Here is a 27,092-nt window from a genome sequence, read left to right on the forward strand (position 1 = left end):
ACATAGCCATCAAGTACATCAAGTCACCATGCCTAACCACACACGTAGTCTTCAAGGACCTGAGCGGTTCAGTTTAAAGCGATGAGATAAAACGTAAGTCTCAACCAAATTCTGTTGTCCAGATGTTACCACAGACACAATGGAAGCTTCGGCTTGTATTTCACGCAAACAGAAAAGTCTCGTTTTAACACAGTTTGCTAGTCAATAGGATTCAAACTTCCAACCTTCGCAAAGGTAGTCTGAATACTCTCATCAAACCAAGCCGAGCAATCGATTTGTTCAAACAAACTGAACAGAGAATTCATTGACCTAATGTCCCGATGTCCAGAATGTAATCTTACTGTTTATAATATAATAAAACATTAATAATAATATAATTTATAAATATTTATTACACATATGAAGTCCATTCAGAAAAGAGAACCGCCAGAAGAGATTTAATTAAGAACAAAGTAATTTATCCTGACCAGATCAATATATAACGTTGTGTATAAACTTGTTCAGAAATTCATATAATAATCACACAGGCCAGGACTACTTGAGAAGCGATGGATACAGAACTTATTATCTAATCCTGATCAGGCCAAACTTTCTTTTAAACGCTGGGCTATTGTTAAGTTGTGCAAGCAAATGTTCAATTAAAGCCTATCAATACAGCCTCACCGCTCAATGCCAAGCCACTTCCCCTCCTCCCTTGCTTTTGTGAGGAAATCTCAAATAGAGCACGTGCATATCCCCCTTCCTCCTTTCTCACTAACCTCCGCCGATGGAGCTGTAAATGTGGATCGATTGTCGATAGCTCTTGAATTGAGGCGACGCTAGAAAGGATGGGTCATAAAAATATAACAAGAAAAAGAAAATAGTGGATACGATTAGTGAGAGGGTTTCAGGGGGAGGAGGGGTGAGCTGAGAGCTGAGGGAGAGGCGGAGGAGAGCAACATAAATAATACAGGCAATATTTACGTTCTGTTGGTTCAACGACTCGGGGTAGAGGAACACCATTTGCATACACAATAATTCTCTGGCACGCCACTGGGCGGGATCGCGGAGAAACATTCAACAAATTTTGCCTGGACACCGCAGAGCTATCGCGGAGCACAATCGCTTTATTTTCTATTTATTTTTTGCATTTTGTATTTTGCCCGGAAATTAATGAAAACTCATCATCTAACGGCAGAGGTGTCACGGAAATCTATCCGACGGTATTCTTATTGCTCGCGACAGAGTTAACGCTCCTTGTGACGACCAACAAAAACGCCATTATATAGGCAAACCAAACTGATCGTTTTTTTACGGCCTTCCGAAAACTTGTTTGGCCGAGGCTTTATTAATTTGTTTACGCAGTGCTCCCGCTCTGACATAGCCCCCTCCACCCGTGTCCCGCCCCACACACACCGCCCAAACTGGGCTGTTATATTGGATTAAACATGGAATCGGCTCATCACGTTTTCTTTTTTATGGTCCTATTCATTCAAATCGAGGCTCGTTAACATCGCTGTAATGTTGCTTATAGATGGACAGATACAAAAGTGTACAACTGGGTTACCATTGCTCTTTGACAAGGTAATTAAATCCAACATGTTAAAAAATGACGTCTCTGACAAGGTAATTACATCTATGTACGTTTTTAAAAATGACGTCTTTGACAAAGTGATTACATCTACCATGTTAAAAAATGACGTCTCTGACAAGGTAATTACATCTACCATGTTAAAAAATGACGTCTCTGACAAGGTGATTACATCTACCATGTTAAAAAATGACGTCTCTGACAAGGTAATTACATCTACCATGTTAAAAAAATGACGTCTCTGACAAGGTAATTACATCTACCATGTTAAAAAGTGACGTCTCTGACAAGGTAATTACATTTACCAAGCTAAAAAAATGACGTCTCTGACAAGGTAATTAGCTTTACCAAGTAAAAAAATGACGTATTTATTGTTAAGGGCTAAAAAGATGATGAGTGAAAGACGCCAATGGACAAAGTTTTATCTAATAAGAGAAAGACGCCGGTGTGTATGTTAACTAGGAAATTCTAATGTTGAGTGAAAGACGTGGATGAAATACTTAAAAAACTGACGTTATAATGCCCCCCCCCCCATTCCTTTATTTATAACGTTCTCTTCAATTCACAGTCTCTCCCCATTTCTTCATAAGGTCAAGGACAGGTTGTATTACACACACAAGAGATTCCTCTCAATTAGAGCATTGAATCAAATCTTAGTCAGAAACTCTAATAAAACGTAATTTTAACGATTATATCTGTACTATAATATGTTGACATTAAATTTAAACGAAGCTCGTTTTTTTTTTTTAATTAAAGGGACAATACAATACTTGGATTGAAATTACGGAATAGGAAGTTAAAAATCGTCAGACGTTTGAAGAGTCTTTATGTAGAAGTCACACATATTAAGTCTAGAATGCATAATTTGTTAGATATATTGTACAAATATTTGCATCGCTAAATGTTTGTTGAAGAAGTTCTCTTTTTATTGGTCTATCCTGTGTACAAACAACAAAAAGAAAGTCTTGATAAGTTTGGTTGTCCAATGTATAGGATAATCTATGCACACTTTTTTTCTTCACATTTTCTAAGTTCTTCCGTTTAAAGCACAAAATAATTTGTAGAGAAGCTTTAAACGTGTACTCTATGAAATGTATTTAAAAGCAAATGGGCAGCTAATACGTAGTAGGAATACAACAGATCTAATATAGAAAGTAACAAAGTGCCACGGCTCGTGAGAATCTCCAATAGATCTAGAATGGCATCACAAGGAACAGAATATGTCATAACAGAAACTCTGAAAGGTATCTAGCTGTTGTCAAATGGAAGGATCTGGTTCGTGCCCTAGTCATTGATGTCTATTCCTTGCCCATTTTTTAATTCACCATTTTCTGTCCTTAAAATAATCTGGCAAAGTGCTGCCATGATTTATGTAAGTAAGACGTCTGCATCCTCTCTGACCTTCAAAAGTGAGAACTTTAATGATGGAACTAAAGAGAAACTTAAATACTGTTAAGACAAACTTGATTTCAAGAGTGGGGCCCAAATTTTAATTCATTGTCCCGGAACAGACGAGAATTTGGGAAAGGTAAAATCCTTCACTTCATTTTGGGATATAGCAGGCTTAAACAACAACCAGTTTAAACAAGAACATTATCACTACAAAACCAGTGAGACGTCTCTAACACGTGACACTAAAGTCGAGTGTGCACAAATACATTCATCCATACATTTTCTTCCAAGAAAGTTGCCATCTTAACAAAATGAAATGTCTCAGATTCGATGTGGCGTTCAAAGCACCAGATGAGGTCAAGTCAGGGACGAGCTGGGTGCCCTGGCATTACTCACTATCGGCCCACATCTTGCTTGTTATATGATAAGTATCCATTCGTATCTGTCGTCATAACAGGTTAAGTTTGATCAAGCCTCAAAAACTGAACTCATGCATGTGTTATTGACCTAACTTATTGTATGTAAACATAAAGATGACTTAGAGGCTCTAAGAAATTTTTTAAAAATCTACAGTACAAACGAAATCTTAATTAGTCCGAATAGAAAACTATATTACATGGTTTGAAGTTATAAAAGAAATGACTAAATAGAGTACGACATAACACTTCACTAAAGGAACGACATGAACATTTCTTTCTACCGTAGCCATCAACAAACTAGTCACTGACACATTGTCTAGGATTGTGTCCAAGTCATGTGCTTATAGAAAGTCTTTATCACTAGCCATCAACAAATTAGTCGCTGACACATTGTTTAGGATTGTGTCCAAGTCATGTTCTTATAGAAAGTCTTTATCACTAGCCATCAACAAACTAGTCGCTGACACATTGTTTAGGATTGTGTCCAAGTCATGTTCTTATAGAAAGTCTTTATCACTAGCCATCAACAAACTAGTCGCTGACACATTGTTTAGGATTGTGTCCAAGTCATGTTCTTATAGAAAGTCTTTATCACTAGCCATCAACAAACTAGTCGCTGACACATTGTTTAGGATTGTGTCCAAGTCATGTTCTTATAGAAAGTCTTTATCACTGGCCATCAACATACATAGGGAATTGTTGATGGTTGTAGTTGAGTGGAGTAGTTGTTGTTGAACAAGTTGTGATCCTGCTTACATGACATGGCATGTAGTCGCGAGTTCTCAAGTACAAGCTCTAAAAGAACAAATATGAATTAAGTTCATCAGGCCTTTTAGAACACAAAACTTGATTACAGAAAGAAGGGCAGAGTCCATGTCGTCAAGTTACACCAAGCGGTCTCTCCTTGTCCGTTAGTCTCTCTCCAACCAATTGCCGTTCTAACTTTTTAATGTACTTTCGCGTCACTAAGGAAATACCCAATTAAACCCAACTTCTACGCGTCTTACTATTGAGTCACTACAGAATATATAAACTCATTTAGGGACTTACTGTCTATCAAGGTGGTCCAGTTATTGGAGGCACCACCTGCCCATTCTGGGCCTGATTAACGATATAGACATTTCGCCACTGTGTCAAGTTCACATATTTTTGTGGACAACGGTTAACGAGGGCGTAATGTGACCAGCAAAACATTTTTACAAATGTCAATTACCCGTTAGAGATGCAGCCAGGAACATTACAAATAGTTACATATATCATTATTGAAACTACGAGATTTAATTCAGTAGTCTATATCAACTCCGCCTCCCAGTGCGAGAAAATGTTACACTATTGCCAATTCTGAGTTACCCTAAGAACATAAAGAACTTTATTTAAAATCATTTTCCACACATAGTGTTGCGACCCAGAGAAAGTGTTCATTAAATAAAGATTAGGTCTCCAAGAGTGCATCATCTTTAACACATACTTGTAAGTCCCCACTGTTTAGTCCCCACCAATTCTACCACTTCTACCAGACCTGGTCCTGTTTGTGTTTAAGTCTATGGCGCGTGAGATGACAAAAACGGAAGCAGTGAGCACGGCCAAAGAATGTTAGATGTGAATAATTATTGCAAGTGTTTGGGATACACGGTCACAAAGTCCTTATCCAATCTCTCTCCCTCTCTCTCTCTCTCTCTCTCTCTCTCTCTCTTTCTCTTTCTCCATTACTCCATCCCCGAGTCTCCAAGCCCGGAAAACACATTGTCAGAAAAATTTCTCTTAAAAACCAGATTGAATAGGCGGCGATGGGGAATCGCTTAACTCCGCCAGTTGGTCTAATTGCTTGATGACGTCTTAATGAGGCTCTCCCTTTAGTGAAGCCGGCCTCGTTTACCTCCAAACTAACATCTCCCACAGTGAACGGAGCAAAGCCGTCACGCAGGGGGTCTCAACACGGGGGTCTGTTACTCCGATTTCTGGAAATTAGTTTTTAAAAACTATTTTAAAGAAAAATGTCAGAAATGATTCTGGAATAGATAAAGATATAAAGACGCTATAGCAGGTTAGTCGTAACCATTTGTTTTTATTTGCACAGAAGTATGGTTATTGTTAAGGTCTAGAATATTGCCATTGAGGAAAAATCTTTGCCAATTGTCTTTCGATGTGATAATTGTGAAAGTTTCTTTGAACAAGATTTAAGAGTGTAAATGTATTTACATCTTGCGAAGTTGCGCTCGATAAAATAGGTGAAACACGTCCACTAGTTTACAATGAAAGAGATATAAGGAAGGTCTTCACATACTTTCGTCTGAGTCAAAACTTTGATTTGGATATAACGGAGCACTGGCATCAGCATTATGAATTGACTGGCTATTTTGGGGATGAAACTGACACTATCTCAGACCCTGTCTTTGAAAGCTCAGTTTGTTGATTGCGATTGTATTCGAGGGAGACTTCATTGGTTCTGTTCCTGTTGTTTAGAGAGACGCACTGCATGTGTCTAACGTTATTGTTAGTGAATACATTATGTACAGCCTAGACATGGACAAACTACTCGGCCAGGGCTACGATGGCTAGCAATCTTCTTCCGTAACAATCCCAATCGAAAGCGTTGGTTGCTAAATTTACCTCTTTTGTGAGAGACACAGTGGACTGAGTGCTTTAGAAATGCCTGGCAAACTGTAGCTCAGCCGGCATCCTCCAACAGTTTCTGTCTAATGCCGCTCCCTCAGTGTGAATGTTTTGTACACAGATCTAATTCTAATCTGTACGGTCTTTCTATGGAAACAATTCACGGTACATTCTGATTATTTCCACATACTATAAGAAGACCACGTGGTTAAGACAAATTGACTGACGCAAAAATGCTTCAGGAAATAAGGATTCCATTACGTTGTTTTAATATCATTTTTTGTATCTATTTCTTTAGCCTTTCGTTTTAATATTGATTCTACTTCATTTATAAACGAAACAAGAAAAGGCTGACAAATACTTAAAAAAAAAAGAATATCTCCTTAACACAACTTAGAGAGCCATTGTTTCTCTCTTGAAAAGGAATGAATGTTAGATGCAAACAGAATGGAACATTTTCTAAACCTCGATCCACCCGGAGGAGGTCACGATCCACCCGGAGGAGGTCACGATCCACCCGGAGGAGGTCACGATCCACCCCTCTTCACCCCAAGATCCCGGTTAAGCGAATGCATAGATCTAGTTCACAATGTAATATTCCAATGACAGGACTTTAGATCTAGACTTAGACCACGATGTGCACACATTTTCCTGAACATTAATTTATTAAACCCTCTTGAATCAATAATGTCTTTGTGACGATACGAAACTTGCATACATAAGTTCATTTTAGTTTTTCCCAGCAAACCGTGAGAAACTTTAATTTTAACTTAAAACAATTATTTTCTTGTCCACCCACAGCTAATTTCTTTTAGGATTTATCTCCCCTCGCACCGTTTCTCACGGGACGAATCTCGAAGTAAAACATTAACTAGCTTCTCTAGGGCTAACTTTTAATTATTGACCGCTGGACAGGTGACACTATGAAGTCGCTGCACCCGCGCTACACGCCGCGGCCAAATAACTTCTCACACCTACACCCCCCCCCCCCCCCCCCCCGCAGGATACACATCGCTCTAAGAATAGCATTGCACTCGGGCTGGACAGATACATATTCGCTTGACTTTACTCCCACGGTAGGCAACGAATATTGACCATAAATCTGACCTGACGCCTGACATCTCCGGTACATCGATACATGTGAGAAAATCAGTTAGCTTTCTTCCCCACCCGGTAAACGAAAAGTCCCATCTATATATAGAGAGAGACCAAAGCATTCCAGATTAGGCCCGCTAGGATTCATACAGTCTCCTCTGTTAGGAAGTTTAGTTGTGAGATTTCATTAGGGACAAACGGGTAAGTGTAAACATTTTACTATACTCATTTTTATCTTATAGGGATGTGTGAGTACACATTAGTACACAACCACGTTCCCCGTCATTACATTATGACTTTATTATGTATATACATTGTACTATTTTATGTCGATACTATATCTTTATATAGTATTACTAATGCCGCTATGGTTGTCTACATTTGAAACCATAGTCATTATATTTGATTTTGTTATGTTTCTCCATTCCCGTGTTTTAGTGATGGATGTAAACAATAACCTTTCGCGAATTTAAGTACTGTCTAAGAACTTAGATCACAATGCTCTAAACTTACAGAGCCCATGTGAAATTAGTTATTTCACATTTCTATTGTATATCCCTCATGCATGTTATTATGTCTCCCACCCTTGTGAACTTATAGTTCCTTGGATGAATGTAATTTTGATTAACTATATCAAACACTTATTACTGTAGCCATATCCCTAATATTTTATTTTTATCTTATCCTTTAGTATATAATATGCTCATTCTCCATTTTACTATAACTGATTACTTATCGACGTAATCTCATTTAATGGATGAATCTTGACTAGTATCATCCTACATTGTACAATAGCACATTTATTGTGGTTATCTTACTTATATCCTTTTGTTATTGAGTTATATGCGCATGCTTTAAGATCTTATAACTAATTGTCTTAAATGCCCTATTGGGATTGATACCAATGCCTACATCTGAATGATTGCAAGGCATATGGGAATCCCTACTCAATGTCTTTAGGAGGTTCCTAATTGTCTGTCTTATCCCCAGCCTGGTTGCTACCCCTGATTGCTACCCCTGATTGCTACCCCTGATTGCTACCCCTGGTTACTACACACGATTGCTACAACTACCAGATCTCCATAGAAAGCTGTAACCGAGGCAGACCACACCAGATACACCCCCCCATTACATACTTGTTAGCAAGAAGGCATTGCCTACTGTCCTTGGCCTTAACATATTGCTCAGTGTCCACAGTGCCCTATACTGCCCAGTATCATCTGCCCAGTACCCGGCCCAAACTGTCCACTGCCCAATAGTTATTGCCTAATGCCGACAGACTAGAGCACCCTTCGCAGCAGAAGATAAACTGGTGTTGAGTTAGCACGGCTCTCTACGAGCTAGAGATCACAGCTGAGAGATCGTCCCACTACAACTTAGTCTGCAGCACCAACCATCTCTATTGCTAAACAGGCAGCGGCCTCACCCTAGAGCCAGCTTGCCTACCGCATAGAGAATATCCCGAGCCGACGTCCTAAGACAGAGCCGGATGACTCATCCTTCTGAGTGCCAGTCCTACGACCGCCAGAAGACGACCCAAGGGCTAGCAGCTAAGAAAAATAAGTAGCAGACATAGGAACATTCTTCTCCTCCAATCACTCAATAATTAGCAATCCATGATGAGCAGTTATTTTAGATATTAGCACCTTTACTTCTTTTATTTTCTTAATTATAATTTTATTTGATCACTTTCCTTTGTAAACTTTCATTCATTAAATTATTCTTATTTATGAACTTATAATATTGGTCTGTTCTTACTGTTAGTTGCGGTGTGCCTGTACAAAATCTTATGTGTGAGCGGGATAAAATTAATAAAATTTCCCCTAGACATAAATAAACAAGCCAAATATTAACTAATTTAACATCTCGTCACATATAAATGGGGTCTTGTCACGGGATCTGTAACTAGAATCCTATATTAGACAGGCACAGGCATACAGCAGTAGAACTTTCCTAAATTTAATATACTTTCATTATCTTAAAGTAACGGATTGCAAACGGAGTGAAGAGTGTTACTAGAGTCTTTATTTTATATCTATCTTACTTTAGATGTTATCACATATCAACTTTGTATAATATTATTATTTGTGGTTATTTTAAGTTGCATCACTGTGCTCAATATTGTATTATTATTACGGGCAACGTGGTTGTTTCATACGGGCTTCATATAACGCTCTTACTTCAATAATATCCCTCCTTAAATTCTTAGTAGTCTCCAATTTTATTTCTCTCATACGTAAATAATGGCCAGCAATACTAGATCCAAGACTGACTCTGACAGAAAACTTAAAATACAGGAACTGACAGAGACAGCGGCATTGTTAGAGTTAGAGGGTCCAAGTCGCTCTGACTACATCCGAATAAAGTTGGATGAGTGGGAGAGACGAGAATTCGAGTTAGCAATAGAGAGGGAGAAAAACGAGTACGAATTAGCTAGAGACAAAGAGAGGAATGAGCACGAGCTAGCCAAAGATAAAGAAAAACATGAGCACGAGTTAGCCATGGAGCGGGAGAGACAGGCAACTGAGAGAGCTAAAATAGCTCAAGAGAATGAGACGGCTCGCACAGCCGCTGATTCTCAGCCTGCTAGCCCAGCTTCCAGCCAAGGGTCCTCAAGTAGCTCACCAAACATCCCCTTCGAGCCCTTCGATGAGAAGAGCGAAAGTGTTGAGGTTTACTTAACACGATTCGAAGAGGTGGCACGCTATTATAGCTTGCCCAAGGATAGGTGGTGTTTTAGACTAGCTCAATGTCTGCGAGGCAAAGCATATGAGGCTTACACAAAGCTCCCCTCATACCAACGGGAGGACTTTGAAGCCCTAAAAGAGGCACTATTGGTTCAATTTGAGCTAACCTCTGATTCATACCATAAGAAGTTTCGAGGGTCCCGCCTTGAGCGCAAAGAAACTTATGTCAATCTTTGCGACAGGCTGGACAAATACCTCGGGAAATGGCTAGCCCTAAGCAAAATGCCCGAAACATTTGAAGGTCTTAGAAACCTTATTCTGGCTGAGCAGCTTCGAGACTGCTTAACGCAGGAAACTCGAATATATGTCAATGAGCAACAGGTAATTGACCCTTGTGACATTGCAATTGCTGCAGACCGATACATAGCTGCCAGACGAGACCAGAAAGCTAAGACACCCGTAACAGAACCACAATCTAGCGAAACCTCCCCTGCCCAGCCCACACCTCACAACCAAAATCAAAACAACCAGGCACGTGTCCCATCACAACATCCATCCAACCAGTCGAACCGCCCTCCCCATCAATCACGCCAGAATAATTCCTACCACCCCTCTCACCGTGACTCACATAACACGCGTGACGACAGGAGGACTCGACAACAACATGCCCCACACGTCGTATCGGCCCTGACGACCGTTCGACGGCCCAAGACTGGTAACCCGGTAGGCCCAGAAATCCCTTATATACCTCCTCATCCCTCTACATCACCTCCAGGTGTAGAGCAGGCCCTAATAAACGGCGTTCAAACTTATATCATGTTTGATACAGCCTGCTCTTTTACTTCCATAATAAAGGAAGCGCTGATTGATTCAGCGGATCTCACCGGTGAAACGGTAGAGATCCAAACTGTCGACAAAACTACACCTCCAATGGTCTTGCCCATAGCGAGGGTGCATGTAGAATGTCGATACGTGCACGGGACCATAAACGCTGCTGTTATGGAGTCACCCGTGTACGACTTTATTCTTGGCTCCCAATACGTACCATTGGGAAATGTTAAGAAGCCATGTTTTTCCCTGCCAGTCTGTAGAACGACTAGACAGAAGGATGGCTCAAATCAGTCAAACACTGGGCGCCATCACTCAACACCTCAGTTCAACCGAACTAAGGAAATTAAACCCCTAATTCCTGACATTGACAGTGTCAGACGGCGTTGGCGTGGTCAACAATCTTGGCCCCCACGTATAAATATGATACCCGCATGGAATCACAAAAGTGGTAGCCACCACCGATTCCCATCCAGTCCATCATATTGCAACTCTACCCCATCACCCCTCACCGCCTCAGGTAGGACGCACAGGTACCCAAACAAACCTGACCTCAACCACAGGTCACGTTATTCTCCACCCAAACACGACAGTTCACGGTGGGATCGAAATTAGACATAAAACGGATACCTGGACGCCCAATCTCCTTTACGACTCGTTCCTCGAATTCAGATTCATTTTTTTTTCCTTAGGACAATTAGACTGGACAACGACAAAGCTCAAATGAAACTTATATGCAAGTACTAATAGTATTCTGCGAATACTTTTTAAGTGGGTGGGTATGTGACGATACGAAACTTGCATACATAAGTTCATTTTAGTTTTTCCCAGCAAACCGTGAGAAACTTTAATTTTAACTTAAAACAATTATTTTCTTGTCCACCCACAGCTAATTTCTTTTAGGATTTATCTCCCCTCGCACCGTTTCTCACGGGACGAATCTCGAAGTAAAACATTAACTAGCTTCTCTAGGGCTAACTTTTAATTATTGACCGCTGGACAGGTGACACTATGAAGTCGCTGCACCCGCGCTACACGCCGCGGCCAAATAACTTCTCACACCTACACCCCCCCCCCCCCCCCCCCGCAGGATACACATCGCTCTAAGAATAGCATTGCACTCGGGCTGGACAGATACATATTCGCTTGACTTTACTCCCACGGTAGGCAACGAATATTGACCATAAATCTGACCTGACGCCTGACATCTCCGGTACATCGATACATGTGAGAAAATCAGTTAGCTTTCTTCCCCACCCGGTAAACGAAAAGTCCCATCTATATATAGAGAGAGACCAAAGCATTCCAGATTAGGCCCGCTAGGATTCATACAGTCTCCTCTGTTAGGAAGTTTAGTTGTGAGATTTCATTAGGGACAAACGGGTAAGTGTAAACATTTTACTATACTCATTTTTATCTTATAGGGATGTGTGAGTACACATTAGTACACAACCACGTTCCCCGTCATTACATTATGACTTTATTATGTATATACATTGTACTATTTTATGTCGATACTATATCTTTATATAGTATTACTAATGCCGCTATGGTTGTCTACATTTGAAACCATAGTCATTATATTTGATTTTGTTATGTTTCTCCATTCCCGTGTTTTAGTGATGGATGTAAACAATAACCTTTCGCGAATTTAAGTACTGTCTAAGAACTTAGATCACAATGCTCTAAACTTACAGAGCCCATGTGAAATTAGTTATTTCACATTTCTATTGTATATCCCTCATGCATGTTATTATGTCTCCCACCCTTGTGAACTTATAGTTCCTTGGATGAATGTAATTTTGATTAACTATATCAAACACTTATTACTGTAGCCATATCCCTAATATTTTATTTTTATCTTATCCTTTAGTATATAATATGCTCATTCTCCATTTTACTATAACTGATTACTTATCGACGTAATCTCATTTAATGGATGAATCTTGACTAGTATCATCCTACATTGTACAATAGCACATTTATTGTGGTTATCTTACTTATATCCTTTTGTTATTGAGTTATATGCGCATGCTTTAAGATCTTATAACTAATTGTCTTAAATGCCCTATTGGGATTGATACCAATGCCTACATCTGAATGATTGCAAGGCATATGGGAATCCCTACTCAATGTCTTTAGGAGGTTCCTAATTGTCTGTCTTATCCCCAGCCTGGTTGCTACCCCTGATTGCTACCCCTGATTGCTACCCCTGATTGCTACCCCTGGTTACTACACACGATTGCTACAACTACCAGATCTCCATAGAAAGCTGTAACCGAGGCAGACCACACCAGATACACCCCCCCATTACATACTTGTTAGCAAGAAGGCATTGCCTACTGTCCTTGGCCTTAACATATTGCTCAGTGTCCACAGTGCCCTATACTGCCCAGTATCATCTGCCCAGTACCCGGCCCAAACTGTCCACTGCCCAATAGTTATTGCCTAATGCCGACAGACTAGAGCACCCTTCGCAGCAGAAGATAAACTGGTGTTGAGTTAGCACGGCTCTCTACGAGCTAGAGATCACAGCTGAGAGATCGTCCCACTACAACTTAGTCTGCAGCACCAACCATCTCTATTGCTAAACAGGCAGCGGCCTCACCCTAGAGCCAGCTTGCCTACCGCATAGAGAATATCCCGAGCCGACGTCCTAAGACAGAGCCGGATGACTCATCCTTCTGAGTGCCAGTCCTACGACCGCCAGAAGACGACCCAAGGGCTAGCAGCTAAGAAAAATAAGTAGCAGACATAGGAACATTCTTCTCCTCCAATCACTCAATAATTAGCAATCCATGATGAGCAGTTATTTTAGATATTAGCACCTTTACTTCTTTTATTTTCTTAATTATAATTTTATTTGATCACTTTCCTTTGTAAACTTTCATTCATTAAATTATTCTTATTTATGAACTTATAATATTGGTCTGTTCTTACTGTTAGTTGCGGTGTGCCTGTACAAAATCTTATGTGTGAGCGGGATAAAATTAATAAAATTTCCCCTAGACATAAATAAACAAGCCAAATATTAACTAATTTAACATCTCGTCACAGTCTTACATTCGGAAATTCCTTTCAAGAATGCTATAGTCCTTCTAGACCTAGAATCCTGGATATATATATATATATCATGGGCGTAGCCAGGAATTTTTTTCGGGGGGGGGGGGTTTGGTGGTGGATTCCCCCCCTCCCCCGGCGAAATTTTTTTTTTATATGTATTTATGTGTGTGTGTGTGTGTGTGTGTGTGTGTACATATTCTTTATTGCATTCTGACCCTTCATTCTTTCGGAAGAATGTGCCCTAGAATGGGTTGTTCCATGAATTAGTGGGAAAATTGTAGATTCTCCTAGGGGGTCTGGGGGAGCGCTAGGAGCTCCCCCAGCGCGGAGCGAAGCCCCGCCGCCAAGCACTATTTCTGGTATTGAAAGCCAACAAAATGCATATTCTGAGGTATCTCCACCGCCAAGCACTATTTCTGGTATTGAAAACCAACAAAATGCATATACTGAGGTATCTACTCTGCATTTTCCTGCTATAAAAAGATTTTATTTCAAAAACCTAATGTGCTATTCTTACTGACTTAGACCCTCCCTCGCCGTTCGGAGCATTTGACGTCAAGCTGTTTCCATAAAAATCTGTCACTGGTAATGTCTGAAGCCTCTTCCCACCTGCCACGAGGACCTCAATGACTGACTGGCGTCAAGTTGTACTAGGATATCATTGCAACTCTTCTTATGCGTAATTCATTTTGTCGGAGAACATGTCCCGCAAACCTCATGCGTCGCTCTCTGACAATCTTACTATGGGGTCGACTCCCAGTTCGGCATAGGATTTCCTTGATTTAAACCCGATCTCTATAACTGACTCCTAAAATCTGTCTTAGCCATCTTTGTTGAGCAACATTTAGTGTTTTTCAATTTCGGCAGATGACTATTCACTGTAGTTTATTAAGGGAGCCCTGGCACTGGTAAAAATGTGTAACCTCTCTTGAATACGCTCTTGGAATTAAGTGACTGTAGTTTGCTTTAGATTTTATATCGAAAAGAGAAGTTTTATCGTCAAAATCATCTGGAGGGGTTTTAAACTTTAAAAAAAAAAACGCCATCTGTAGAAGAGGGGTTTAAACTCAAAACCCCCGATTAAATTGGCTAGGCTCAAATAATTTTAGTGTGTAATTTGCTTTTTTTTATATATTGAAGAGGTCTTTTTTAGCATCAAACCCCTCTGAATGGGGGTTTAAACTCAAAACCCCTTTTGGCAACGCTCATAGCATTTTGAGTGCGTAATTTGCTTTTTTTCTTACACTGTAGATTTTTTTTTAGCCTCCAACCCCCCTGGCGGGGGGTTTAAACTCAAAACCCCTTTGGCTACACTCGTAACATTTTGAGTGTATAATTTGCTTTGTTTTTATTATTAAAGAGGTATTTTTTACCTTCGAACCCTGCTGAAGTTTCCGCGAAAGAGTGACTTGCATAGAGGTATTGTAAAAACGCTCACAGTTAAAACACAAATACTTAGTTCTAGCGAGGATTGAATGAAATTAGACTAAAATACATTGAGATCTAGTTAAATAAAACCCAGACATCATTCTCTGTCTGTCTGGTACACATTTTGTACACGTTATTTCTCGCACTTAACATTCTCGCATCAAGTTGAAACTTATTCTTTGTTCTTAACGCATGAACTTGGCTTGGCTGCCTATGAAGGGGGCTCGAAGTTCGACACCCGACTCGAGCAGAGTTGTGTTTACTGAGTACCTAAAGGCAGCACGAAAACCTTCTCCCAGATCCACACCCCCCCCCCTCCATAGCGCTCTGAGCATGCTATAAGCATGAAAGTAGCGCTATATAAAAGCTAAAATTATTATTATAATTATTATGAACCAATCAAAAAATTAATCCCTTATTTTCCCTTTCTCCTATCCTCTAGTTTGTTGGACCGTTGGGGCACCACACAAGATCTGCTTACCGACTTTCTCCATTCCTCTCTGTCTCTTGCCTTGGATAGAATCTCTTTCACTGACAGGCCCGTCCATTCATCTGTTGTCTTCTCATCACTTTCTCTGCCTGCCTCTTCTTTTTTTTTTTTTTTTTTTGCTGGTACTGTTCCTTGAAGGAAGTGCTAATTAATTTATTATGTTTGATAAAGAAAATGGAAAATAAATCTTGCAGTATTGAGAGCGTTGCTGAAACTGTGCAGTTCTTTCCCTTCTATTAGCTTTGTTTTCTCTTTTTTAATTATTTTTTTTTAATAGTTTGAGTGTTGTTACAGTTTGCATAAAGTTTGTGTTGATACTTTGGTTATCTTATGTTGATACTTTGGTTATCTGTGCATGAACTCACTATGTTGTATCTGGTATGTTGAGGTGTTCCTTAAGCCATCGTCATACGTTTCCCACCATGCAACACGCTTTCCCAGTAAAAATGTGCAGCCTCTTCCCTTTCCATCTCCTCCTGTTGCAAGTTTCTCTTTGTAACTCTTGCCATTATTGAAATAAAAATGTGAAATGTTAATTACCGCCCCTGTTCACTGGTCGCCGGGTGCTAGTTGAGCGACATAGACTCGTGGACAAACCTGAAGATATCAGATGTCTTGTCTCGCCCACATTTGTAACCGACAGGTCGAGCTCTACTCTCAGGGAGTCTTCGGAAAAAAACAACACTTTTATAAAGATTTATGAAACTAAAAATTGGCTGGGTTGATATAGGCAAATGCGATTAAAGATTGGCTGGGTTGATATAGGCAAGTGCGATTAAAGATTGGCTGGGTTGGTATAGGCAAGTGCGATGAGAGATAATCATCAATTAAGAATTTCTATTTTTAACATGTCTACTCTGTGTCTGTGTGCTTATAATTAGGCTGCTGGAACGTTGACAACACTGGGCTCTAGTGTGACCTACTGTAGAGCACTATAAGAAACATTGTACACATATTACAAGTTAGGCTCAATTAGCATTTGAACATACTAGTTCTTAAGTACCCCTCTATTGACTCAAACTTTCCTATGGGGTAGTTAACTCTATAATAATAATTATTACCGTACTAATTTTGTTATCTTTTTTTTTTTTTTTGAGGGGGGGGGGGATAAACTACTCTACTCTAGTAGTTTCACGACCGAATTACAAGTCTTAATCGTTAAGGGAAAATGAGAATGGAGTCCCCTTAACGGTATCCAGTGTAGGATTTGTACACAATTTGCTACACAATATTTGTTCAATATAGTCAGCTGACATGTTTATTGTTAGAAACGAACGAGTATTCATTCTCTGGCACTACCAAGGTCGAGTTTCGCTATTATTATTACTACCATCATCATCATCATCATTATTATTATATCAAGATAAAAAAAGGTAGAACTAAAGCACGCAAGAGAAACAATTGAAGGAGATCCAATAATGAGCCTGGAAAGTAAAAGATGGGACTAAGAAGAAGTAGCTCACTAATTACATTATAACGAGGAGCCACTATTCAGATAGAAACTTCTAAATTTAACTTGGTTTTTAGAAACGTAAACGTCTCGTTAATAGTTTAAAAATATTTTTTTTTTTACAAAGCAACAAAACCCAACATCTTTAGCCAATCCAAAAAAGAACAAATGCTTTTTGACGCAAATGTGAAATGTGATTCCGTGTAATGGTAGTCAATCTATAAATAGAAGGATGCAGTTGAACTAAGACTTACAAAAACCCCAACAACTTGCATTTGAAATGATCCAACTCATCTACCATTGAAATCATTTCATGATCAATCTTTGTGCACGTGTGACACAAACTTAATTACATATACATGCATAAATGATCAGACACGTAGTTTAATGGCCAACATTAGAACCCATACAACTGTACGATGTGGAGTGGCATATCAATAATTACACAATAAACTTATTCCAAAGAAAATATCTAATAGATAAACTATAATTATTTCATAAAACAAATCTAACGAAACACTCAGAATTAGATATGTATCATTCTTTTCAAAGGTCAAATAAAATGAGCATTTATAATGTGCCTAAAATATTCAGCGTCAAAACAGCGTCGCCAAAACGTCGCGTACCGGATCTGAAGAGGACATGATGAAGTTTTAATTATACAACAATACGGGCTAATTACAGCTGATAAGTTAGTCAGTTTTATATCATTGAAGTAGTCATTCTGTAACAGCTTTATAGTATTCTGTGACAACTTCATATCGTGGATGTCTTTGACGAGCTGAACTTAGATCTTGAAAAATCTTAGCTTTTAGAATTAAAAAAACAATCGAAACAAATCTAAAAAAAATAATATTACGTACACTAATGATTAGCGCTGTTCTGCCTGATTGATGATTGCAAGCACTCTGTTTAAAAGCACTCCCTCAAACCTTTAAAAGGCGGCACACTTAAAAGGCCCTCTCAAATATGTCTAAATTGCATAGAAACCAAACATTCCAAAGTCCGGGCCTGGTGTTTCAAAAACTTTCATGTCATTGATGTAGTTTTTCTCAAAGACCAACAAGTTTAAACCTAATTGTCACCTTTCTCTGAACACATAGAATGTCACCTTTCTCTGAACACATTGAATGTCACCTTTTTAGCTTTCTCTGAACATCTTTCTCGGAACATCTTGAATGTCATCTTTCTCTGAACACCATGAATGTCATCTTTCTCTGACCAACATTAACGGACTATTTCTCTCTGCCCCACAGGTTCCTGTCAGAGATACAGTTCCCAGGCCAGTACAGTGGTAGTGGACAAAGATGGCAAAAAGAAACACACACGACCCACATTTTCGGGTCAGCAGATCTTCGCTCTGGAGAAAACCTTTGAACAAACTAAATATCTGGCTGGTCCAGAGAGAGCCAGGCTGGCATACGCCCTTGGCATGTCAGAGTCCCAAGTGAAGGTAAGCGTTAATATTAAAATCTCTGGCACTCCTTTGGAGGTTAAATCTGTTTTTTTTTAAATCTGTCAATGAGAATCAGCGACTGCTACAATCTACTTTTGGCCACCAAAAGTATCACTGGGGCATTTCTAAAATCAGTTACTTTCGTGTGAAAAAAGGCAATTTTCATGAATGGTGTGCCAGCACATTATCCGAACAGTATCTCATCTATTGTAAATGATACTAGAATTGAATCATCATAGTAAAGATGCTTATAACTATAATTTTTATTCTGTAGTACTATGATAATATTCTTGACACTGATAACAAATGTAGATCTGCATATAAATCTTCAATGTTTTGTTTGTGTTTGTTTCAAGGCGAAACGTTTTGCTTGACACTAGAGTTTTCCTTTCTGGTCTATGTTTAGCTATTCATTTGCATTTTGTGTCAATAAGGACAGATTATAGGAAAGATTATAGGAAAGATTGTAGGAAAGATTGTAGGAAAGATTGTAGGACAGATTGTTAGAAAGATTGTAGGGAAATTGAAGGGCAGATTGTAGGACAGATCGTTAGAAAGATTGTTAGAAAGATTGTAGGAAAGATTGTTACAAAGATTGTAGGAAAGATTGTAGGAAAGAGTGCAGGAAAGATTGTAGGACAAATAGTTAGAAAGATTGTAGGAAAGATTGTAGTAAAGATTGTAGGAAAGATTGTTACAAAGATTGTAGGAAAGATTGTTGGAAAGGCTGTAGGAAAGATTGTATGAAAGATTGTAGGAAAGATTGTTGGAAAGATTGTTACAAAGATTGTTGGAAAGACTGTAATAAAGATTGTAGGAAAGATTGTAGGAAAGATAGTAGGAAAGATTGTTACAATGATTGTAGGGCAGACTGTAGGAAAGATTGTAGGACAGATTGTAGGATAGAATGTTGGAAAGACTGTAGGAAAGATTGTAGGACAGATTGTAGTATCCTTTCTATTTGCCTTTCTAATTAGTTCAGTGAGTGTGAATTTTTTAAGGAGGTCAAACTTATCGTTTTGAACTTCAATTCAGAAGAGTATTAAGTTCTTCTCACGGACCTATATATCTTACATTATATAGGTATGTGGCTCTGCTATCATTAAGGGACGAAACTAGCGTTAAAACATTCACTGACATATGTATATTTTCTTCTGTTTATTTATGTATGCTACCATTATCATTTAAACACAATTTTAATTATCTTTCCGGTAGAAGTAGTGTTTGTTTATTATATCCCCTCACAGACGAGACGCTAACCGACCCCCCCTCCCCGCACCGTTTTACTTCTGCTGGTGTTCTCTTGCACGTGCTACATATCACGTGGTTTATAGTTGCACCTCCGCCTCATTAGCCCGTGGATGGGAGTTAGGATGATGGACGTGGGGTGGTGGAGGGCGAGGGGGGGGGGCGACGAAAGGGGGTAAATTCAAAGTCATCAAGTGACAACATCTGTGGTCAGCTGTTTAGCCTAGCTCTCTAGGCCAAGAGATTAACTTGATACATATACAGACAGGGCTAATGAACATCTCTCGATCGAGCTCAATCGTAAAAACACAATAAAGTGACTGCACAGCCTTAACGCCACCACCCCCCTCCCACCAGTTAACTGAAGTTTCAACCTTTTCACACCCCCGCCTGTCCATCCCCATACCCTCATCCTTTAGGAGATTCACATGCGGGCTTCTCAGTAGATCAACGTATTCTTTTCATTAACTCACCAAGTGGCCGGTTTTTCCATTTAGTTCATTAAAGGCAAACCCCACCCTCCCTTCACTCTTTTTTTTTTTGGCTGCTCATCCCCCCCCCCTGGGGTCCATTGTACATTGTATACGTCTATAGCGATGTAGATATTCTAATAAAGAGTTCATTTGTTATGTGAAATGCACAGCTCTGAATTAAGTCACGCTTGAACAAAGTGAATGAGCTTCCCCACCCCCAGCGGCTGGTGCATCAAATGGAACAAAGTAGTAGACCAGTTGATAATGGCGTAGAATAAAGAGGACCTGGGGACAGGACATTAAGTCAAGTGCTGTCATGTAGAAGGCAGACGGCTTTGAAAGTAAAAGGAAGATACTTCCCCCAGTCCCTCCCCCCGAAACAAAATTATGGATACTGTACAGAGATAATTATTGTAACATTTTGAACTGGAAATTTCGCATTCATCTCTTCAGTCAAGTAAAAAAACAAAGTCTAGATACACTAGTGAGGGGAAGGGGCATCAACAAACTATCCACAGAACTATTTAGATAAGAAGGCAGAGTAAAGACAAATAAGCTCAACTATATAGAGCAGTGATGTAAGAAAGAAAAGAGAAACTATAAAAAGTGAAATAAAAAGGAAAGAAATATTTAAAAGAAAAAAAAAAGAAAAAGATGGATGACGGTAATGAAAACGAAACAAATCAATATAGTTAACAACTAAGAAAGAAAGAGACCAGCGGAATGGCGGGACGGCTGGATTTAGATCTTGGGATCCATCGTGACGAAAGTTCGAAGCGCCACTCGACACACACACTTTTGTCTAAATACTGCGATTGTGAAATAGATATTTAAAGAAATATTTTTTCAACATCAGTGACAGATTTGTATTGTCCATTCATAGTGTAATCACTTAGTTAGTACAGCGGGTGTTGTAGTGTTGGGAATAAGCTTATGCTTATTAATAAAAAGGGGGGGGGGGAGAACAAGCAGTCGTCTCAATAATTTGGAAATATTTCCTTTTTATTTCCTTAACACTTCTGTTAGGGTCACTCTGACATAAAAGGTTCCTGCTGAACAATCCCCACCCTCCTCCCGTCTTTATTGAATGGTCATGCAGATACATATTGGGCTCCGAGAAGTACAGACACAATAAGCCCCCTGGTGTCTACACAATAGTTGTGTCCCTATTCACTAGTTAATCAACTCTATTTTTGTTGAGATAAATAAAATGCAGGGCATGAAATACATCGAATACATTTCATAAATTATATATTGTATTCTAGACATGAAATATCTACAGACAGTGGAAGATGAAAAATTAAGTCTGTGGAGGTGGGCGGGTAGGCCGGGGGGAGGGGGAAGAGAGTACATCAGGATGTTCTTGCTTCACATGGAGATCATCAAGGGTTATCTCTCATTGTTTCGGGATCGCTTGGTGGCACTACCGGTCGTGTTTCTACTCTCCTTCTAGACCCGCTGGCAGACGCGTCCATGTTCTGAAGCAGACGACTTCACCTCGTGTTTATTTGTGCGAGGATGTAGCCTGGCACCGAGGTGGATGTAGTCTTGGGCCCAGCCTGCCCGTCTGATAGACCCACTTCCTTGCCGCTGGAGTCCATGAAATGACAAGGGAGCAAGAGACGATGGGGCCCGATCAGGTCATTGTGGACCTAGCCGGAAGTCTGATAAGAATTGACATCTGAAAGGTTAAAAGTTATAAAGAAGACTTATCTTTATCTTTATTTATTTACTCCTTGCTCAACACTCGCACACTCTTCACAGAGATAGATAGATTGTCTGACCGGAAAGTGGAAGTGTCCTTGACCTGTGTAAACGGGGCTTGTCTCTATGGGGGGGGGGGGAGGAGGTAGTACACATTGTTGAAGACAGACGGACGACATTTCAACTCATTGCTTACTCTAAGGACATTGTATACAGATTGCATGGAGCCCGCACTTTTTGTTTTTCTAAATATTCCTGTCATATTTCTTGTAACCTTGGTATTAGCCTTGGGCTACTTGCAATGTCTAACAATTGTCCTTACACGACCTAACCCACTTTGTCTTCTCCAAAAGACGCTAAAATATAATAACATTTTTCAACGTATTTTTTCCCTCGTTACAATTCCAACATTTGTTATTATAGTGTTATGTTAGTGTTACGTTAGTGTTTCTCTGGTGTTGTTAGGAATTGTTCAAAGATTTTTTTTGAACAAACCAACAAATGAATCGATAAGAGCAATAACTATTTGCTAATTATCGCAGACATTCTTAGCCCTCCCCCCCCCCTTTTTTTTTTACAACACAATATAATGAAATAGATAAACAAATGGTTATAATGTATTTGTGTTCACAAATCTTCAAGACATATATATAATTCTTCCATTGATATAATTCTTCCATTGCTATAATTCTTCCATTGCTATAATTTCTTTTCTCTAAATGAATTTTTCTAGAATCGAAATGATATATCGTATGGGTCTATTGAATCGTACATGAAAAAAAACAGAATGAAACAACATATGTTCTGCTGACCATGTCCTTCAAAGCTGCATATTTATCTGGCCGTAAAACCCTCTGATGGAAGAAAAACTATACGGAGAACTGCCTGATCTGGAAACCACTGCGCGGTTTATCTGAGATATAGGATTACTGATTGAAAACCTCCGACATAAAAAATGAAATTGATGAAGAAAGTATGGAATTATCATATAACATTAGTCGCAGTAATCAGCTCTTTCTTTCAAATTAGATTTTTGTTAAAGGTCCGGTTTAGAATCAAAAGACATTTCTTTAAGCCTTAAAATAAAAGAGCAAAACAAAAAGAGAAAGCGATACGGGAAAAAATGGGCTCTTCAAACTAGATGTTATCCACAGTACTCTGCCCTTTCTTGACATTTGGATTCTTGATGTAATTGAAACAAGTGAACACAAATGACACAATTATTCCATGCTTTTTAAAACACTTAGCTTATCAATACTTCAGTAGTCTGGACACCTGAAACAACAGAAACTCTGAGTTTATGAAAATCCCTCCTAGGCAATGTGGATATGAGTTCACTAGGGACTGTTTACGGTACATTTTAAACACAATAGTCTCCGCTTTGTTTAGTTAAAAAAAAGTTTATCTAAGGGGAAGATTTCCACATTTATATTCATATATCTCAATTATGTAAGAGTTATTTCCTTTTTCGATATATACAATGTATATTTATTACAACTATTTATTACCAAATTGTTTGTTTTTTTTTAAATTGATTCATATTTGGTCATGGGACAATAAATAATTATGTCAAGTTTAAACTTGATCCGAGATCGAGAAGTGGAAGAAAGAAAGTGTTCAAAATGTTGTACCATACCGAGTGAGTTGGGAACTTTGTAAGAAACCCAATATGTAGAAGAGAAGGGTCGAAATAAAGTAACTTACAGAAAAACGTAAGTCAAATGTAACATGTTGAACTAAAGAGGCCAGACATAGCAATGTGAAGGACGCTTGGTTGAACGACCATTGTTTCCAACACCGAAATACAAAATGACTTTGTACAACAAGCGAAAGAAATTTGATTTTGTAGGGCGACAAAGTGCAAGCCCAATACGTTGTAAGTACATAACTGTTTTGTAGGGCGACAAAGTGCAAGCCAAATACGTTGTAAGTACATAACTGTTTTGTAGGGCGACAAAGTGCAAGCCAAATACGTTGTAAGTACATAACTGTTTTGTAGGGCGACAAAGTGCAAGCCAAATACGTTGTAAGTACATAACTGTTTTTTAGGGCGACAAAGTGCAAGCCAAATACGTTGTAAGTACATAACTGTTTTGTAGGGCGACAAAGTGCAAGCCAAATACGTTGTAAGTACATAACTGTTTTGTAGGGCGACAAAGTGCAAGCCAAATACGTTGTAAGTACATAACTGTTTTGTAGGGCGCCAAAGTGCAAGCCCAATACGTTGTAAGTACATAACTGTTTTGTAGGGCGACAAAGTGCAAGCCCAATACGTTGTAAGTACATAACTGTTTTGTAGGGCGACAAAGTGCAAGCCCAATACGTTGTAAGTACATAACTTTTTTTGTTTCTATACACCGGAGACACCAAAAGACAAAGCTAGCTAGTTAGAGTTATCCTCCATAGTTAGAGTTATCCTCCATAGTTGAAACTTTCCAATTGATGTATTTATAGTTTTCTCTTATTGACAAATGTATCAGACGGTCACAGACTGCGGTGTGGGAGAGGGTCAATTAGCTCCTAAATCTATCATCATTCAGTCGTAGGTGGTTGTTTTTTTTATTATTTTACCAAAACGATCATATTACTTGAAGATGTTTTCAGCACTCTGTTCTGGCGCATTTTCTCTCTTTTCTTCCTTTTGCTCTCTCTCTCTCTCTCTCTCTCTCTCTCTCTCTCTACGTCTTGTTGGGTGCCAGTATCAAAGAGCCGAGTCTAATTTGCATCGGTGAGGCCAGCACGTGCGTTGATTATTTCCCCACCAATGAGCGCGCTTTTATCGCCGCGGTGGTCACAATATGAGCACGTGCAAGCAGAAGATCGCGAACAGATTTAAGGCGGGAAAGAAAAAAACTGCTCAGCCGTCATGCACGGGCCGTTCAATCATCGAATAGATCACCAGCTCAGCACCGAACTATAAAATGTGTCTTGCTTCTCCGGCGTCAGTGCCAGAGGAAACAATGAAGTGAAAGTTGACTAGATCCGGTTACTTTGACAATGGAGCTAGTCGAGAACGGTTACTTTGACAATGGAGCTAGTCGAGAACGGTTACTTTGACAATGGAGCTAGTCGAGAACGGTTACTTTGACAATGGAGCTAGTCGAGAACGGTTACTTTGACAATGGAGCCAGTTGAAAAAGTATCACTATGATTGGGCAAGTCTAGAACAGTTACACCAACACTGAGGCAACACTATTGCTGTAGGGGCCAGTCTGTTGCTGATCCATTAGAAATAAGCGCAATAGATAGCTGTTAGTTTTAAAGATTGAGTCGGTATTTTGCTGTTTTAATTAACAATGGATGGAGCTAGTTTTGAGCTGTAACTAGAAATGGCGAACACCATGTGGGTGGTTACATTGATATTTTGGGAAGTCTTGGGCGATTAGATTGACATTTGGGCAAGTCTTGGGCGGTTAGATTGACGTTTGGGACAGTCTTGTTCAGTAAAAGTGACAACAGTTAAATTGACACTGAGGCAAATCATGGTCGGATATCCAGCTCTTCCTTCGATTGATTTGATTTGATTTGATTTTTGATTTGAGGCACATCGGCACAATTCAGGCCATGTCGTGCCTGCAGTCCTTTAAGAACTACTCTCTCTCTAAACAACAAGGGCCAGATTCTATACAGTCATATCATTAAAAATCAAGGTCTATTCACAGTTAAAATAGTAAAGGTAGTAAAAATTCAAATATTTGGTAAAAATCTAATGTAAATAGTGCATGTTCACAAATTCATAAATCAGATCTTCGTAGATAGCCCCACTTCCCGGACAGTACCTTCCTAGATAGCCCCACTTCCCGGACAGTACCTTCCTAGATAGCCCCACTTCCCGGACAGTACCTTCCTAGATAGCCCCACTTCCCGGACAGTACCTTCCTAGATAGCCCCACTTCCCGGACAGTACCTTCCTAGATAGCCCCACTTCCCGGACAGTACCTTCCTAGATAGCCCCACTTCCCGGACAGTACCTTCCTAGATAGCCCCACTTCCCGGACAGTACCTTCCTAGATAGCCCCACTTCCCGGACAGTACCTTCCTAGATAGCCCCACTTCCCGGACAGTACCTTCCTAGATAGCCCCACTTCCCGGACAGTACCTTCCTAGATAGCCCCACTTCCCGGACAGTACCTTCCCAGGGTCGACATTATCAAATAGTAGAGCACATTTCTCATTCCCTAACAACTTGCAGATAGCTAGGGAGTCCAGTGCTCCGGCCACATACATGGCATGGGTAAGTTGGGTCTACTGCAGATAGCTAGGGAGTCCAGTGCTCCGGCCACATACATGGCATGGGTAAGTTGTTTCTACTGCAGAAATGCCTGCTTCTTTTATTAGCATTTCTTTTTTAGATCTGCGTTTATGCTGCTTGTCTATTATCTTTGGTGGTTAGAATGGACATTAAGACCTTTTGATACAAATAATTTTAGCATTACACTAAATATTTCTTGAAGAAATAATTTGTGTAAGACTGTAAGAGAGATTTGATCTCTCTATTTTGACTAGCTTTCATTCTAGTGGCATTGAGAGGCAACCTTACGCGCTGATAAATATTAATGTCGTGTTCCATTAATCCACAAAAATGTCGTGTTCCATTAATCCACAAAAAATGTGTTAGATTAATGGAAATGTTCTACTTTCAAAACACCCACCACTATGTTGCAAGCGTAAGACCAGACCGCTGTGTTCCAAGTATAAAAAAGGGGGGGGGGGTGCCCCAACCCTTCTCTCGATGCTTCATGTTGTGCCCCATCATGACGTAACCTCCAGGGAAACATTAAAAAATGCTAAATCAAAGCTGGTAGCAACGGGCGCCTGTTGCGATAGGATATAAACCACGGGCACACAATACGGGGCGCTAACTGGCGCCGCACGTGAGCGGTTGATTATGTTGAAGGCAAGGAATGACTTGGAATATATCTCCGAGTGCCAACTCAATCAATTGATACGCGGCTAAAACAGACTCGGACTACAGCAATTTACATAGGAAATGCGTTGGCTTGAAATCGCTTAGCAGTTGAATTGAAGGCTGTCGTTGGGACATTCGCTATTAACTGTAGCATAAAAATACAAATAAGACACCAGAGTCCAGCCCCTCCCCCCCCCCCCCCCCCCATCTTTTTAACCAGACATCATCTCGCATCAGATGCTTCGTTCAAAAAATCGCTGTATAGAT

General features: G+C 39.7%; 1 protein-coding gene across 1 annotated transcript in view; it reads left to right on the forward strand.

Annotated features, from left to right (window-relative positions):
• Positions 1–27,092, forward strand: part of LOC106053438 (homeobox protein Nkx-6.2-like) — a 49,488-nt gene that overhangs the window by 11,649 nt on the left and 10,747 nt on the right. Inside the window, exon 3 of the mRNA XM_056037477.1 lies at positions 18,292–18,488. Coding sequence (XP_055893452.1) covers positions 18,292–18,488 — 197 coding nt within the window. The remainder of the gene's footprint in view (positions 1–18,291; positions 18,489–27,092) is intronic.

This window comes from Biomphalaria glabrata, chromosome 1 (genome assembly GCF_947242115.1).
Source record: "Biomphalaria glabrata chromosome 1, xgBioGlab47.1, whole genome shotgun sequence".
Taxonomy (NCBI): domain Eukaryota; kingdom Metazoa; phylum Mollusca; class Gastropoda; family Planorbidae; genus Biomphalaria; species Biomphalaria glabrata.